Raw genomic sequence first — 17,863 nt, 5'->3', positions numbered from 1 at the left:
GACTAGGGGTCGAACTCGTGTCTCCTGCATTGGCAGGCGGATTCTTTACTACTGAGCCACCAGGGAAGCCCTTTATAAGCTGATTTTCTGATACTGGGGTTTTCTTAGAAAATCCAGAAAGCGTGGTCGTCGTTTCCTCGTAGAGGGAGATGACGAGTGCAGGTGCTGAGGGGTGTGAGTGCCAGGGGAAGCCAGCACGACCGAGTGTAGAGCGAGCAGGCACACGGGAGTGCGGCCGTGGTGGTGGGAGCACGGGTGACCTCGGGTGGCTGGTGGTGGTGCCGGGGTCTGGTCTCACCCCGGCTGCATGTGGAGGACGGGGCTAGGTGGTGGGGACTCAGAGAAGGGCTGCAGTGGGCAGGACAGAAGTGGTCAGTCCTCTTCTGCCAGCACCGCAGGCTTGCACGCCTTTCAGCCCCTTCCTAAGCCCTGCTGGGAATGGGCCGCTGAGCCAGTTCCCACATGTATGAGGTGTGGGCATAAGCAAAGACCACCCAGATGAGAACAGGCGAGGGCTGTTCACTCAGAGCTTGCTCTCTCAAGGCACTTTTGTTTTGGAGACTTGATGGCAGGCAGAGAAGTGGGGAAGCTCCATTATGCAGGAGAGGGAAGGCCTCGGCGGTATCCCAGTTGGATGCTGCGGTTCGGGAAGCTGGAGGTGGGTTAACTAGAGGCCGGACAGCCTGTGATTGGTTTGGGGGAGCATTCCTGACTTTCTCTGATTGGGCCTAAGACAAAAGTCAGGGAAGCTGTCAGTTATTAATCAAGACTTGGTCATTCTACAGAGGTTATTGTTGGCTTCCTGTAGGTGATAGGTTGACTTCCTGGGCTGGTTGGTGCCAATTGTGGATCAGATCCCTGTTTTTATACATGGTTATTGTCCGTTTGTACATTCAGTCTGTCAGAAGAATGTGTGTGACACAGTCTATTCCTTTTGAGTGGTTTGTAGTCCAGCCTCTGAGAAACCACAGTTGCTTCTCTGGTGGACCTGGGACAGCGTGGCCTCTGTAGTCTCCCTCTGTCTTTATGGCAGGAGTCCAGCCTACACCATGTTTTGAAAACTGGTGGTGTCATTGGGATCTAGTTTGCAGGTGTAGTTTTTACCCTACAGTATTTCTAATTATTAAAAACTGTTTTTTAAAACTTTTCTCACATGAGAAAAAACAATTTTTCTCATAAAAACCTAAAAATTGGGCACATGCCTGAGGCAGAAGAGCCCTGCCTCTTTGGACGGGATGCTTGCTGTCCACGTCGCCCTCTGTGCCCACTGCTGTCCATGTCTGTGCTTCCTGCCCGGCCTCCGTGGACGGCTGGCTTGTCAGTCTCCACGCCTCTGCGCTGACGGGCCCGAGGGAGCAGCTCAGGGACAGAGCGGAGCTGCTCAGTTCAGCGGGGGTGGCAGCCCTGCCCTGCACAGCCTTCAGCAACTCCTCGATTGCCTGCATGGCTGCGGGTGGGGGCTGCCACGCGTCTCAGTGATGGATGGACCACTTGTTTTCAGAGGGCGAGATGAAAATGAGATGCACATGAGCAGCATCAGTAGTGAAGTTCTGCTGAAAGTGGTTGGGTTTTCTGGGATGACTCACAGTGTAATCTGGCAAATCTGGACTTTGCCCCACCTCAGTACCAACATGATGGGAGTCCTGCTGCTCTCTTGCCAGAAGTACTGATCAGTAGGCCTCTGGCCAGAGGAGTGACCGGTTAGGCTTCCTGCACTTATATGGACAGTTGGCGTGTGTCCCTGTCGCCACTCCAGCGATGTTATCATGGGTTTTAGGGCACTGAATTGCATGTGGCTGAGATGCTGGAACTGTGCCGAGGGCTGTAAAGTAAGTTTTATGCCCTGTCTTTTGAAGTAAGGCCCAAGAGTAGACTTCCTAACCAAAATAACCTCTTGATTTTGGGGAGGGGGGGAAATGATGTCTGTACCTGGAGACAGATCTCTCACCAATAGATTTTTTAAAAGAGCCCATTATTAAAAGCCTGTTCCCTCTGCACCGTCAGAGCCCTGAGCTAATCTCTGTTGTCACCGGACACTGTCATTTTTCCCTTTTTTGTTTCAGACTCCTGAGGCTTAATGGTACCAGGGTGTATTGTTGAGTGTTGAAATATTTTTTTAACCTTTTATTATGGAAAAAGAGAGATAAGGAGAGAGAATAATACAGTGCAGCCTCATGTACTCATAACCTGCTTAAAACAACTCATGACTAATCTTATTTTATCTGTGCTCCTAACCGCGTACCCCCGTATCATTTTGACGTAGTTCCCAGACCTCATTGCATATTTGAGTAAGAATTTTTTCCTTTTTTTTTTTTTTTTTTTTAATGAATGTGCAAGTCCTTTGGTCACGGTGCCAGACTGAAGGCCACACGTTCTGGTCCAGACTTTGTCACCTGCCCTGTGACCTTGGTTAAGTCCTTAACCTGTCTGACCCTTGGTGTTCTCTTTTGGAAAACAGACTGTACTGTATCCCATTGGCAGTTGTTCGTAAGGGCCTTGTATGAGATCCTGGGGGAACGAAACTGCAGCAGGTGCTTTACGGATGGAGAGAACTCGTCTAGTCTGTTTGACCCATGAAAGGCTGCTGTCCTTTCACGCCGGCTCTTCCCAGCACTGTTCACTAGCTGCACCACGGAAGTGCCATTGTCAGCTCCCGTCTTCCCACTCGCCTATCGCACTGTCGGTCAAGAGGACCATTGTCCCCAAGCAGTTAATACGAAAGCCCCAGGCTGGGACGGACCCCTTGCATATCTCTGCGGCCCAGTGTGCCTACCTGCTGGCCTCTTCCAGCCCCGGGGTCTGCTCCCCGGCCCGATTCAGGAGGACCACCCAGCTCACCCCATCAGATGAGAGGGTTCTCATGGGGCAAGTTGGCCCTTGAGTGGTTCAGTCCCCTGGGTCTTATTTTTTGCTGTTATTTCCTCTGCCTAAAATAGTATTTCCTCTGCCTAAAAATTTCCTATCTGTGGCGCCTAGTTTGGAACAAAACTGCTTGTTGCTTAGAAGTTAGGGCAGCAGACTTCCTGCTGCCCAAGCATGCAGTGAACCTTGGGTTCCCGTAAGCTTCTGGGAAGCAGAGACTGATTAATAAGAAGTCTGTTGGTTAAATTAAAATTTGTTTTTAAAGAAAAAGAGATAATGTATACAGTGATGGCCAGAAGAAAGTCTCTCAAAATGAACTGAACCAGCCCCCACTCCTCAGAGAAGCGTCCCATTGGTTCTCTGCTGCCCCAGCCTGTCCATTGCCCCGAGTCCCGTTTTTTAATTGCCCCTACAGGGAGGCACTTCCTGCTACAGAACGAGAAATTCTGTTTTCTTTTGAGTCCTTTAGTTCAGTTCCTCCTGCAGCTGTGACCTGGCCGAATGGTCAGGGCTGGACCTCCTCTCTTGGCCGATGGATGAGATGTTGGCTGGGCCCCGCTCCACGTGTATCCTTTGGGCATGGCCCTCTGACATCCTTCCCAGCCCCTGCCTGCACACTCACTGTCTGTCTGTATTGGCCATGTGTCTCTTTGTGACTCTAAGGGCAAGTTCTAGAGAAATTAGATGTGACTTTGGTGGGGTCTGGGGTAGGGAATGTTTCCAGGGGATGCTTGCTCTGCTCCCCAGAGGCCCTGAGGGCTCTTCTTCAAGCCCATGCTTGACCTGGGCTTCATTTCCGCTTGGGGGAGCTCGGGACAAGTGCTTGAACTCTGGTATGTAAAGATGATGATAGCAGCTCACCTTATGGAGTTAGTGTTCTTGCAGTGATGAAATGAGCCCTGCATTTACAGGCCTGTTGTTCTCAGCCCAGCAGTAGAACTTCACCACAGCCCACAAGAAAGGCATGGGTACACATGCTGTGCATTCAGGGAGAGAGCGCACAGGGGCGCTGAGGATCTACAGACCCTTGCTTGGTCCAGCCCTGGTGCTGAGCATGTCATCCCACCTTGCTGACTGCCAGTCATTGGTGTGGAGGGACCCAGCCTCTGATCCAGCGCTACCCACAGAAACCTGATACACTGATACCTAAACTAAAGCCTATCGTTTTTCCTTAGTTGATTCGGAATCTGAAGGGAAGAGCCATGTTATTTGTTAGTTTGCTAATAAAGTCCCTGGAAGTGGTAGAACCAAGACTGGAAATAGTTGCTTCAGAATCACGTGATACGCTCGGTGTCTCATGCCCGGCATCATGACCCTGGACTCACGGGATCCTGGGGCCAAATGGATCATTAGACACTCACATAGCCCAGACTTGCCAGCTGTAGCTTCTCTACTATGGGCTCTAGGGAGAGGGGGCAGAGCTGTGAAAAGTAGCTGGTTTGAAGGCTTGATTTTGGGAAGCACCGATCTGTGTTACCTTGACCCTTCATGGGCACGTCAGGGATCTTGGTAGCAAGCAAGAGTTCCCAATTCTGGCTACCTTAGGCTGTTGTGGGAGGCTGTTGGGAAGGGAACACACAGGACTGGCAGAGGGCTCGTGGCCAGGCTGGGGAACGGGCAGGGGGAGCCCACGGTCCCCAGGCCCAGGAAGCGCCGCAGCCCCTCTCCCTCTGCAGCGCCGGGCTGGACCTGCCCCAGCCAACCCTCGGACTGAGAGGGTGTCCGATGGGCTGAGCATGGGGCCTGGGCCCACTGTTGGCTGACCTGGGACCTGACCCCCCGGCTTCCTGCCCTTTGGTTCTCTGGTTGTGGGGTCTCTTCCTCCCTGCCCAACGTCATACATGTGGCAGAAGAACTCCAGGAGTTAGGCAGCCAGGTCTGGTAACTAGAGCAAAGTGTGAGAGGGGAGGCAGTGCGTGAGGACTCTGGGGGGACAGAGAGAGCGCCCGGGACCCTTGCCTAGTGGGCAGGGCAGGGAGGGGTGTGTCTGGGACCCCTGTTCGGAGCTTGGCTGGTTGGAGTGCGGGGGGGTGGGGTGCAGAGGAGAGAGGGTTGGAGGTAAGTTTCCTAGATACGTGTGAGGCCAGATGTGAGGCACCAGGTGGCCTTCAGGGATCGGAGGAAAGGAGAGGTGGGCCTCGGGGGCCCCAGAGAGGCAGGGCGGGCCTGGGCTGGCCCTCCTGCTGCCTCGGTTGCCCCCAAGAAGTCCAGTTGGGGAGGGGGTGCTGCTGAACAGGAAGAAAGCTTATTCCCAGGTAATGACGCGGTACAGCGTGTCTGTGGGAGCCACATGCAGGTCAGCCGCGGTGAGGACTGTGGCCGAGCCCTGACAGACGCTCACACTCACGGAGGGTGGGGTGAGTGGAGCGGACAGGAGCCCCTGAGCAGGCGGTGTGCTGCTGCATAAAGGACAGCGATAGGAAGTGGGTTTGTTTTTTTTTTCCTTAGATGAAAATGTTTTGAAAACATTCATGTTTCTGAAAAGCGAGGCTGGACAACGAACCAGAGGTGGCAGGCGTGGGGAAGCGCAGGGCGCAGGGTGGCTATTAGCTCATCTCTGCAGATGGGCTTTCTGGAAAGTCCAAGGCAGCAGGAGGCTTTTGATCCGCCCCCAGAGTACATTTTTCTGAATGGCACCCAGGAGAGGCCTTTTCAGTGGAAAAAGTGAATTCTCACTTTCAGAGGAGGTGGGACTTGCCGCTTGTGTCACTTGGGATAGATGGGGTAGCTCCTGTCCATCAGTGGAAGATGGGTGTTGGTGCCTGGGCGCCCCCTCCCCACGGCCGAGTTTTTCTGGGTCGAGGAGTCTACGGTGGAGGTGCTCTGCATGGTGTGAGAGAGGAGGAGAGCTCCAGAGCAGCTCTTGGGAAAAAGTGTCCTGCGAGTTAGCTTTCGTAACTAGTGAGAAAGGAGGGCTCTTGCTCAGAGGCACAGGGGCAGGAAATGTGAGCATGTCTCACTCCTCTGATCAGTTTTATAGCATCTGTGGCCACATCATCACACTACTGTTAAAGTTTTTGCCACGTCCATGTACCGTTTGTTTATTAATACGAATTTTTTCTTTCAATTACTTTTTTTTTAAACTTAAGCAACTTAAATCAAGGAAGGTTGTCCCCTGCTGTGATGCACATCTTAGTATTTCTGTCCGGGTCTCCATCAGCTTTTCTGGGCCTCCTCAGCTGTGCCTGTGACAGAGCTGTTGCCCTTACATGGCCATGACCTCCACTGCCACCAGAGTGACCTTTTTTTTTGCTAGACTTTCATAGTATTTAGCAATTCAAAGAGCTTACACATACCTCTCTCTGTAAGAAGCCAAACAGATATCAAGTGCCCTGGGATGACCCCCGGCTCACCTTAGTTCCCTTCTTAGCAGTGGCCTTGGTCATCAGTGTGGTAGATAACCTTCCTGCCCTTTTTTCCTGCAGCATTCTGTTTTGTTGGTTTTATTATTGCTTTATTCATAAATGTTACATTGTCTCTTTAACTGCTTTTTTTTTTCCCCCTTAGCTTATTTTTCTAAGGCACAAATCTTTTGAAATTTGTTATTTTAGTAAGTGAAAACAGTAATACGTGCTCTGGGTTTAAAAGTCTCACAGGGACTTCCCTGGTGGTCCAGTGATTAAAACCCTGTGCTTCTGTTGTCAAGGGCATGGGTTTGATCCCTGGTTGGGGAACTGAGATCCCACATGCCGTGAGATGTAACCAAAAAAAAGAAAAAAAGAAATGTCTCTCAGTTCAGCAGGGTGATTCCAGGACACCAGGCTGACCATGTACCTTCTCTGCTCTCAATTCTGAAAGGCTCCCGTGGCCCCCAGAGGATGGGCACACACTCTGTACCCCCCAGCCCATGGGATCCTGGGCCACCTGGCTCCCACTTTGCATTGCAGCCTCCACAGCCCTCCCGGCCGTCCCTCCTTCCCCTGCCAGTCTGCTGTCCATCCTCCCTGCCCCCGCAGTGCTCCCCGGGCTCTGTCCCGGGCTGATGGCCTGATGGCCCTGGAGAAGGGTGCTGGCTTCTTCGTACATCTCTGGGCAGCACCTCCTGCCATCAGGGGCAGCAGGAGGTGGCTGGCACTCAGGTCAGGGGCTCCCAGTGAACCCTGGGCAAGTCTGCCCCCTCTGCAGTCAGGACGGGTTCATAACTGTGTGAAAAGTGCTCAGATCAGGGCCTTCCCCCAGATGGGTGCTCGGTCTGAGCGGCTGTTACTACCACGGGGTTGTTATTCTTCACTGTGGCAGCCCCGGGCCAGGACACAGGGCCTGCGTGTCAGTGTTCAGTATGTGCTTGAATGTCGAACGGAAGGCGGAAGGACAGAGGTGGACATGATACCTGCGTGAGGTGGGCAGGGACAGAGGCTCTGTGGAGGAGTCGGGTTGTGATGCCCACTGCACCGAGGTGCCTGGTGGGGATGGTGACCGGGTAGCCGGGAACTCGGGTTGGGGGTTGGGGGGGAGGAGGACAGGGGCTGCCAGCTAAGACAGGAAGACCTTGGCAGGCTTTCCGCCTGACAGCGCCGTCTGTTTGAACGCTCCAGGAAGGAAGAAGCCACAGGCATCGGCACTCACCCAGCAGGGCCCGGGCCTTCGCCCAGTTGTGGCTTTGCTGCTTCGTGTTCTGGTTGATGGCAGGTTGAAACAAGCTACACTTTTGATGTAGCACCCTTCGCTTTTTTTCTTTTGCCTGTTTATTTCCAGGTAATGCTACCGTAGAGAAGTTGGAGGACTTCATCAACAACATTAACAGTGTCTTGGAGTCCTTGTACATAGAGATAAAGAAAGGCGTCACGGAAGATGACGGGAGACCCATTTACGCACTGGTGAGAGCAGACAGAGCCCCCTGGTGGATGTGTGGGGAACTGCAGTGGAGACGGCCTCTGCCCTCCTTCCTGGGGTGTAGATGAAGGTGCAACCGCCTCACCAAGGGCTTGGAGGGCGAACGACACTGGGCCTGGCCACCTCCCTGACCCAGTCCCGTCTCCACGCTCGCTGCCGGCCCCCTGGTCTATAGTGTCCTCTGTAGCCATCAGGGCTGGGGGTAACAGAACCTGGGCCTGGCTCTCAACGCAGTGCTCGCTTTGTTGCCCCACATGGAATGCCCCCTCCACCCTGAGACTGGGCAGCATGCATTAGGTTTTATTTTGGTTGTTGCCAGGTCTCTGCAAGAAGTCACCCTAGATGAATGGACTATTAGGGGTAAAGGAGTAAAAATGCCTTTTCATTTTGAACAAGACATGGAAGCTTTGGAAAGAAAGAAACATGTGAGGTCACTAGGACTGAGACCTCGTTGGGACCTCCTGCTGTGTTCAGATCTTTTTTTTACCCCTCCTGGCTTGTGAAATACAAGCCCTCATCTTTGGGTAGGGAACTGCTTTAGGCCTTCAGAGACCAGGCTTATACCATCCAGGCCCACACAGAACGGGGCTATAGCCCAGGGTTTCCCAAACCCTGGTCCATGGAAGAAAGGGTCATGGAAATGTTGGGTTAAGTCGGTAAATCAGTTTTGTTTACTGCCAGAGTTCTCAGTGCCTTGTGCATTTGAAGCTCCGCTAGCATGCAGACAGGTTTCCCGAATTTATCTGAGTTTGGAAGCTATCGCACAACCTTGGGAGTTCTGAAATCTCTGAAAATTAGATGTACTGACTGAGCTAAAGATGTAAGCCTGTAAGACTGGTTACAGATTTATCCTTGTGGCCCACAGTGCCTGGACAAAAGTGCTCCAGGACTGGTGAGGTGGGGAGCGGGAGGGGAGGGAGGAAGAGCCTGCAGGGGAATTAACTGTGATAAGTGAAGGGCGCAGCCCGACTCTCACGCTAACTTATTTTTTAGGTGAATCTTGCAACGACTTCAATTTCTAAAATGGCCTCAGATTTTGCAGAGAATGAGCTGGATCTCTTTAGAAAGGCTGTAAGTACAGCAACTCCCGTTGCCCATCAGCCAGGCTTCTTACAGAAAACTTCCGTCTTTCATCAGAAATGGAAACTTCAGTCTTACTGGGTACCCCCTGCTGCCTGAGAAGGCCCTTTGCAGGGGCAGGTCACCAGGTGCCCCTCTCAGAATTCATAGCCGCCAGGTGATTGCTGGGGAGGTCACCACGGCCGCCTGGGAAAGAAGAGCTGGTCTGGGTTTGACTCCAACTGGTTGAATAACAGTGGACCTCCTGGGTGTGGGATGCAGGTGAGCAGGTGTTGCCGCTCGAGTCCCAGAATTCAACAGCATCCCCGGGGAGCTTGCCAGAAAGGCTGAGCCTGTCTCCACCCAGACTGCTGAATACGAATTCTGAGGCGGTGCCCAGTGATCCATCTGTCCAGTCATTTGAGGGGTGCTGCTCTGCCTGCCCGGCTTCGGAGCCGTTCACTCAGCCACCTTGCCGCTCTGCCTGGGTGAGCACCTGGTGAGGATAGTGGTTCTCAGTCCTGGATGCCTGGCAGGAACTGAGGTCATACAGTAACTGAGTGCTGAGGACATTCTGGCCTCCCTTCAGGTCTGTCGAGTCCCAGTCTCTGAGGTCTGAGTCCTAGAATCACTGCTTCCTAAGCTGCCTCTGGGGCTCATTAGCAGCCAGGGTTGAGAATCGGATTCTAAGATGGTAAATACACGTGTGTGTGTGTGTGTGTGTGTGTGCACGTGCGCGCGCACAAGCAGCCTATCTTCCCGGTTCCTCTGCTCTGCTGTGGGCAGAAGTTCTAAGGCAGCTTCCAGCCGGCTTCTCCCAGTCCCAGTCCGCAGCAGCTCTGCGGCTCCCAAGTGTGCTCTCTTGCTGGGGCCACCCTGGCTCCTTCCCTTCCCGGTTCCAGCCTGCCCACTTTTGAGTAGGAGTGAAGTGATCCTTCTTGATTTGGGGGACATTAAGGTCCTTCATATGGAATGGTGTTGCAGGAGCAACTTGGGTCAAAACATATCTATGGCTTTTGATGCATATTGTTAAGCTGTTTTCCTGAAGAGTTGTACAATTCTGCCTGTGATATGAGTAGTTTCACTGCATCCCGCCAGAATTGGCATTATTGCTGAAGAGTTGTTTTCCCCAGTCTAATAGATGAATGTGGTACCTGTTTCTTCCAGTTGGAACTGATTATTGACTCAGACACTGGCTTTGCGTCTTCCACAAATATTTTGAACCTGGTTGATCAGCTTAAAGGCAAGAAGATGAGGAAGAAGGAAGCCGAGCACGTGCTGCAGAAGTTTGTACAGAACAAGTGGCTGATTGAGGTATTTCTCACTGTGGGTTTTCCAGCTTGGCTTACTTTTATAGTGAATCACATTGTTTCCTCCAAAATCGTATTGTATTTAATGGGTGTCTGTTGAGCTGAGCCCGTTCAGGTCCCTTATCTCAGCAGTCCCTGACCTCTTTGGCACCATGGACTGATTTCGTGGAAGACAGTTTTTCCACAGACTGGGGAGGGGGGATGGTTTTGGGATGATTCAAGCGCATTGCATTGCATTGCATTCCATTCTCCAGGGGATCTTCCTGACCCAGGGATCGAACCCGGGTCTCCTGCACTGCAGGTGGATTCTTTACCATCTGAGCCCTGGGGAAGCCCATTGTGCATTTTTTCGGTAATATTATTACGTCAGCTCCACATTCAGATTGTCAGGCATTAGATCCTGGAGGTCAGGAACCCCTGCTGTCTGCATTGAGGCCCACAGTGACCCTGCGAGGAGGACCCTGTTTACTCACTTGACCTGGGTGGGAGGCCCAACTAGAAGTGGCAGAGCCAGCGTCTCAGGCAGATGTGTGGGCCCCGGACTCTGGTCCCCAAGCAGGCGGTGTAGTGTGGTCAGTAGGAACATGGTGCTACTGTCGGATTCCACCGCAGGGGCCCCTGTGTTCCTCGTCTGTAAGAGGGGAGTGATAGCTCCATCTCCAAGTGAGTGAGGAGCAGGATGAGGGGGTGGGGGTCAGGCCCCAGTGCAGGGCACCCACAGGAGTCAGTCACCGTCACGGTTGTCACTGTCATGTTCTCCAAGGCCAGTACTCTTGGGATTCTTTCACTTAGATGGTGGCCCTCAGAGAGCAAAGAGACGTGTCGACAAGCTTTTGGAGAGGAGCTGTAGCAATCTGTGAAAGGTTCGAGTTTCTAGACGCCCTGTGTCTATTTCTGTTGGCTGGAACAGTCAGACGTTTCAGTTCTTTTTCCACAAATGCACCACGGATTCCAAGAAACCCGAGCTGGCCAGGCTCCGTGCTGCCTTGCGCACCCCGGTCCTGCCCCTCTGGGCCTGTGTCTGGGCAAGACTGCTCAGAGGGGCCCTCAACTTCCTCACTTGGTGGTCAGACCTGTGGCTGGAGGCCACTGCTGTGGTGACATGATGCTCACTTCCTTTTCAGGGAGAGCTCAGCTCTGGAGTTGCGGCAACTCTGCTCAGAGTTGTTGATCGTGGGGTGGGCCGCCCTGGCAGTCTGACCAGAAACATAACGTTCCTGTGGTGCTTTCTAGACGGGAGGAAATGTCTGGAGAGGCTACAGCGAGCGGTTGAGGGCAGGGGTAGCGGGAGCCGCTAGTGGGGTCAGCGCCTCTGGGCACGTCTGCACATCATGTGCTCGGGTGATCACCCCCTGTGACCATGGGGAGCCCTTTGCTCTGTTCTGTAGCTGGACCCACTGCAGCTCCGTGATCTGGGTGAAGTCCCCTACCAGGCAAGTGGCCAAGCCTTTTCCAGGCTCCAGCAAGTGTGACTGCAGGCCCCATCAGTTGCTTCGTCACAGTTTTTCTTCCTCTCTCGGATGGATTTGGCAATACGGAATGTTTTCGGGAAGCTCAAGGGTCATAACCAACTGCACTCTGTCCTCGGGCCAAGCTTTCTAAGGGCAGGGACTGTGACCTCATCTTTGTACCTTGTCACTCCTGGAAGCGCTGCTTACTGAACCATGACCGGGCAGATAGTTGAAGTTCCAGAGGAACAGAGTGTATCTCACACTTACCCCGAGATGATATAAGAACTCCTTGTAGGTTAGAAGGTACCGGCACTCATACAGTCTGTGTTGGTACGAACACCTGTCGTCTCCCCGGGGTCACCCTCTGCCGCCCGGTTACAGCCTCTGTGCCCGGCTTTGGGCCCGCGGGTGGCCATGCGGGTCCAGCGCACTTAGATGCTGTCACGCCACGGTGTAGGGCTGGGTGCCCGACTCTATCAGGACTGACGCTCTGCTGCCCAGAGCAGGGACGACTGGAGGGAAGAACGCCTCTGGGGTCTGCTGGACTTGGCTTGGGCCTTGGCTCCTGTCCTCTCTGCTTCCTCCTTGGGGAAGTGGAGGTGCTGGTGCTGCCTTCCTGAGGCCTGGGGGTTCTGTGAGCACTGGCCTCCGAAGCCCCGTGGGTCTTGAGGGAGCGCCCCCTCCTCTTGCTGACTGATCCCTTGGGCCTCACGTGGACGAAGGAACAGACCGGGGAGGGGGAGGGCGTGGTGGTGGGACACCCCAGGGTCCTCCTCTGGCCTGGCCGCTCCCTCTGGAGGTGGCGTCTCGCCTCTGAGCCCATTTCCCATCTGAAAGAGGAGGACCGTGATGGCTGGCTGGTGTTTGTCCTGAGGGTGCAGTGCTCTCTAGGCTGATGAGCACGGGCGTGGCCATGTGTTCTGTGTCACTGTGAAGGACCAGCTGAGGGGCCGCGGGGCGAGCGCTGGCTGGTGCTCTGACCAGCCTTCCTGGAGCAGCACCTTGACCGGAGGGACCATGTTTGAGTCCTCCTCAGCCTCTCGGAAGTGGGTCTTTCCTCAGAGGCCATGCTGGGGGGACGTGTCCCCCAGCAGCACTGTATTTGTTATGATGGGACCCCCTCCCCCCTCCCCCCTCCAGCACCGGGAGAGCCCTGCCCGGTGCCCTGTGCAAGGCTCCGCCTCGGCACGGAGCTGCTGAGGCAGCTATGCAGCCCCCTGGGGGCCCTGGGATGGGGGGTGGTCAGGGCCAGTGGGCGAGGCTCTGAGATGGAGGTGGCCTCAGAGAAGTGTGGATCCTGGGAACCTGGGCATCTGCCGGCAGCAGCACGTCTGCACAGCCTAGGGGCCAGTCCCCACCACAGGGCCCCAGCTCAGAGGGTGGTTGTCAGGCCTGGGAGGTCACTTGGGGTTGGATCTTCCTTGGAGCTCGAAGGCAGCCTGCCCCTCCTGGTGACAGAGGGCTGAGTGCTGTCATGAGCGATGAGCACGGGGCACTTTCAGGCAGGTGGTAGGCGTTTAGTAAATGTGACTCAAGCCTGACTCTGAACTTCAGCTCCGGCCTTGGCATTTCTCCTTGGGATCAATGTGAGGGCTGTTATATACTCTGCCCTTAGATGTTTATCGTGCCACGGCCGAGTGCTGGGCCACGCATCAGGTGCTGGGGACACAGGGTGAGCAAAACCAGGCCTGGCTCTTGGTCTGGGGAGAGAGCTGGCGGTCAGCCCCACTCTCGCTGAAGCAGAGTCACAGACAGAGAGGAAGCAGCGCTCACAGGGGACCTGCCCCCAGCGGAGGAAGTGGCACCCGCCGCAGGCTGGGGAGGAGGCAGCTGGTCGGGGTGGGGACGACGGTCCGAAGCAGAGGGAGCGGCCTGCCCCCGAGCGGGCGGGGTGGGCTCAGGAGCTGAGTGAGGCCGGGTGCTCTGGGGAGGGGGCACAAGGCAAGCCTGGAGGTGGGCAGAAAGGGGTTTAGTTCTTCAGCCCGAGAATGGCGGCGCCTCACGGGGCTGGGCCTCCCAGAGGTCAGATCTCCGCAGAGGGTCAGAGGGGCACGCAGGGGAGGGTAGATGACGGTGGTGGCCATGGGGACAGCCTCGAGGACGTGGAGCTTTTGAGAAGGTAGTGGCCACAGGCCCCGGGACAGCTGTGGGGCCCCGGGACAGCTGTGGGGCCCCGCCCTCTCATGCCCTGCTCCCCGGGGCGCGGAGCTCCTGTCCCCTCCCCGACAGTCCACGGTGTAGGACACTGGCGCCTTGTGCTGGCCTCCCTCCACTCGCAGGAGTCCTTGGGCTCTGTCCTGCCTGCTTGCCCTGCTCCCCATGGTCGTCACTCCGGCTCTCTAACTGTGCGCCCATGTCCATCTGCTCCTGGGTGGTCACCTGCCCGACACTGGAGGCCCAGGACGAACGCACTTCCCTGGCCGGGTGACACAGCACCCTGGATGGAGGTGGGAGTTGTGGGCACGGGGTGTGGGGCGGGAGCCGCAGCCCCTCTTGTGTGACATGAGGTAGAGAAGCGGGCGCGGGGGCTGAGCTCAGCCAGCAGCCGCAGGCTCCGTGGCGGCTTCTGCAAAGCTTGCCCGCCAGCCTCCCCCTCCTGCCCCGCCATCCTTGTGTGCCTCTGCCCAGGCCCCCCGGCACCCCCGCCCCCCAGGGGTCCAGCACACGGTCAGGAAGTTCCCGTCCCAGCCCTTCAGGTGACTCGGACGCACAAACGGCCATGGGCTTCTGTGACACTGCCTCCAGCCAGGTCTCCCTCATCCTGCCTCTTGCTTGTGAGTTGGCCGTGGGGTCAGCCAAGTGTTTCAGCCATAGTTCTGGCTTTCCCATGGTTTGGGGTTACACGGCGTGTGGACTGTGTATACGGGAGCCAGGAGGCCTCGCCACGCCCCATGCCACTTGGTTTGGGGCCTCCCTGGACCACCTCCAGCATCGTCTGTGAAGTGGTGTGGGCGGACGTGATCTTGGATGGTCCAGGCGGAAGCTCCAGGCAGCGGTGCTGGGAGGCACTGCTGTGCTGCTCCCTGGGGGCAGGAGAGGAAGGAGCGGGAGCCTGGCTCGGGGCTGTGGGGTTCACTCTGTGGGGTCACGGCTCCCTTTGCTGGCCTCTGTCCTCATCCGGGGGTGCCGGGGCAGCTCCAGGGTTCCCGTCTGGGAAGGCGCGAGGAAGGTGCTAAGGAAATGGGGGGCGGAGGTCCTCCCCTCGCTTTTCTTCCAGGTCTCACCTGAGTTTTCCCCACTTTAGGCTGTACAAGGGGTCGGTGTGAACGCCTGTGGGGCAAGGGGTGTGTGGACCTCTGCCCCTTTCCTGGCCTTGGGCCATGGGAACAGAGGTACCTCCCGGGCAGGAAGCGGGCCAGGTGTGCCAGTTCATCAAAGAGGCCCCCGCCTTGTGTCCCCACAGAAGGAAGGGGAGTTCACCCTGCACGGCCGGGCCATCCTGGAGATGGAGCAGTACATCCGGGAGACGTACCCTGACGCCGTGAAGGTCTGCAACATCTGCCGTGGCCTGCTCATCCAGGTACCCGGGGCCAGGCAGGGGGCACTCTCCAGGACTCACTCAGGGCCCAGGCGTCTGACACGCCTGGAACCTCCCCGACGTGAGCAGACGATGGGTGTCTCCTCAGAAGCATCTGACGACAAGTGCGTGAGGGCCTGCCTCTCCCCACTGGTCCTTCTGTTCTGTCCCAGGCTCTTTTTTTCCCCCCAGAACGGCTCTCAGAAGTTTTCTGTGGGGCCCATATTATCTTGGCAGCAGCGCGCCGCACATCTTTCTGTCCCAGCTACATATTCCTGTTGGCTGCCTGCCTCTGCGTACGTTGTATGGCTTCAGAGCAGAGCAGCTGGACTGGTGCTGGATGATTCTGTTTTTGTCTTTTTGCTTAAGATTTTTTTTTTTTTTTAATGTGAACCATTTTTAAGGCCTTTATTGAATTTGTTACAGCATTGCTTCTGCTGCTTTATGTTTGGTTTCTCGGCAGTGAGGCACGCAGGGCATCAGCTCCTTGACGAGGGATCGCACCCGCACGCCCTGCGCTGGAAGGGCGAGTCTCAGCCACAGGAGCCCAGGGAAGCCCCTGTGTTTCTTCCTTTTTCAGTCTCTCTTTTTGCAGTTGTCACTTGCATCAGGCTGGGCCTCTTGGCACATCCATCCTTGGGCACTTGGTGGTTATTTTTCTTGGGTTGGAATCCCAAGAGTGGAATTTCTAGAACAGGGCGTGCTGTTTAAAGCTCTGTCCTACGTCGCTGAAGTGCCTTCTGAAAGTTGTGGTCGTCTTCATGCCCACCCCAGGACCCGCTCGTGCTCAGAGTCCAGGCTTGTGGGCAGCCTTGCTGCTCCAAGGGCCTGGCTGCCACCCACTCCGCCCTGCTTTGGCCTCTGGAGCCTTGAGTTTTTCTCTTTGCACTCACTTGTCAGCCTCTTACCAAAACCCACTGCACTGAAGACTGCGGGGGTGTTCTCATTATCAGTTTGGGGCCTGGAAGACAAAATAACCGAGCTGGTGGGATGCCTTCCTTGCAGTCTCCTGAAGGGTTATGAACACGGAGGTGTGTAGTGGGCTCTGAGGCCATCACCTCTTCATTTCAGGGTCAAAGCTGCGAGACGTGTGGAATCAGGATGCACTTACCTTGTGTGGCCAAGTACTTCCAGTCCAGCACGGAGCCGCACTGCCCCCATTGTAACGACTACTGGCCCCACGAGGTGCCAGGTCTGTATCCCCGAGCCGCTCGCTTTCTTCCTGGCCTGTGACAGAGCTGGGCTGACAGGGCTGTGGGTATGCCAGAATGTCCGTGCCTGGCCCTGAGGGGGCACCGGGGCGGGGGCTGGACAGGGCACCCCAACAGGGGCTCCGTACTGAAGTATGGACTGTGTGCGGAACCCGGGCCCCGCATACTGAAGTACCTTCTGCAGTCAGTGTAGGCCAGCTTGCTTGCCGGCCTTGGTTCCGCAAGGCTCTCTGGAACCCAGCAGAAACCCTGAGACGTGAGGGGGTCTGGTGTAGTAGAGTCTCTCCCCTGCAGCTGTCTCTGGAGGGGAGGTAAAAGCGCGTCCCCAGACGGGGGCTCATTCTGCCTTCCTGGAGGGTAACATGTTCCGTGGGACAGAGTCCTTGGCACAGGCTTGTGACTGGGGTCGTCTGCCAACCCCGCCACTCACAGTACCTTCTGGCTTTTCTGTGTACAGAGGTCTTCGACCCCGAGAAGGAGAGGGAGACTGGTATGTCCAGATCGAACAAAAGGTCCTTGCGGTCCCGGCAGCACTAGCCAGGCCGCCGCCTTCGGGGGAGTGACCGGGTGCTCCCCTGGGAAGAGAGGCATCAGTTTCATGGTTCACGTGGATCACCTCTTTTTATCTTGTACGTTCGCTTGTTAACAGGTTTGAATAAACTTGCTCAGCAGCCTCTGCGGCCTCATCTGTGGTGGCACGCCCCTCTCCCGGTGCTTACTGAGAGCTGGGGGTCCGGGCTCAGGTCCAGGCCGAGGCTGGCCGAGCGCCTCCTGCCCAGCAGGCCCGAGGCCACTTGCTCAGGGTGGCCTTCAGGCCCCAGCGCTGGTCACTGGTCCTGTCCACACTGGCCAGCCCGACTTACTGGACATGCGGGAGCCTTGGCTTTGGACCCGCCCCACACCCTCCCTGGCCCAAATGCACCGGCCCGAACAGCACGAGGCTGCGGGAGGGGCTGTGGCTGTGTGTCCTCATGGGGCTCTCTGCACCGCCTGCAGCTGCCCCAGGCTGGAGCCAGGAAGTCGGCCTGGATGCCTCCTTCCCCTGGGCCTCCTGCATCAAGCCTGCCACCAAGTCCCATGCAGGCCACCTGCCGGATGGCCCTCAGCCCCATGGCCACCACCCAGGCTGGGCCAGCTCCCCTCCTCTCCACACTGCTCCCGGCTTCTCCCCCAGGGTCACCCTCCCAAGGTGCCCACCACCCCTGCTGGAGCTCCTGATGCCCCCATTGCCCTGAGGCTTAGGCCGTGCAGTGGGGCCTTGTGTGTTTCCCTCTCTGCCTTCCCACTTTCCAGGGCGTGGCATTTCTCTGTCCTAAGTGGTCCCTCCGCCTGCCTGCTCTCCCCTCGCATGTCCTGCCCTTGCCGACAGCACCTGTTCACCCTTTAGGTCTTGGCGAGGCGGTCACTGCCTCGATGCCCAGTCCCTGACCTGCTGCACGTCCTCGACCATCACTTGCCACACTACTTTAATTCCCTGACTCACCTCCCTTCCACCCCAGTATCAGTCAGGACCTCTTCAGTCATGACAGAAAACCCAACTCAGACTGGCTTCAGCATGGAAGGCCAGAGGGGGGTCTCAAGAGGCTTGATGTAGTGGTTCCAGTGACGGCTCCACACGTC

General features: G+C 56.2%; 1 protein-coding gene across 1 annotated transcript in view; it reads left to right on the top strand.

Annotated features, from left to right (window-relative positions):
* The window catches only part of NSMCE1 (NSE1 homolog, SMC5-SMC6 complex component), a 35,292-nt gene extending 18,375 nt beyond the window's left edge, over positions 1 to 16,917 (top strand). The window contains exons 3-8 of the mRNA XM_061153055.1: positions 7,558 to 7,679; positions 8,689 to 8,766; positions 9,922 to 10,068; positions 14,919 to 15,035; positions 16,104 to 16,224; positions 16,701 to 16,917. Of these exons, the coding sequence (XP_061009038.1) occupies positions 7,558 to 7,679; positions 8,689 to 8,766; positions 9,922 to 10,068; positions 14,919 to 15,035; positions 16,104 to 16,224; positions 16,701 to 16,780 (665 nt within the window). The 3' untranslated portion in view covers positions 16,781 to 16,917. The remainder of the gene's footprint in view (positions 1 to 7,557; positions 7,680 to 8,688; positions 8,767 to 9,921; positions 10,069 to 14,918; positions 15,036 to 16,103; positions 16,225 to 16,700) is intronic.
* Positions 16,918 to 17,863: the final 946 nt, after the last annotated feature.

Source organism: Dama dama, chromosome 10, assembly GCF_033118175.1.
Source record: "Dama dama isolate Ldn47 chromosome 10, ASM3311817v1, whole genome shotgun sequence".
In the NCBI taxonomy this organism is placed as follows: domain Eukaryota; kingdom Metazoa; phylum Chordata; class Mammalia; order Artiodactyla; family Cervidae; genus Dama; species Dama dama.
Note: the sequence above shows the minus strand (reverse complement) of the source record. Positions and strands in the feature narration are given on the sequence as shown.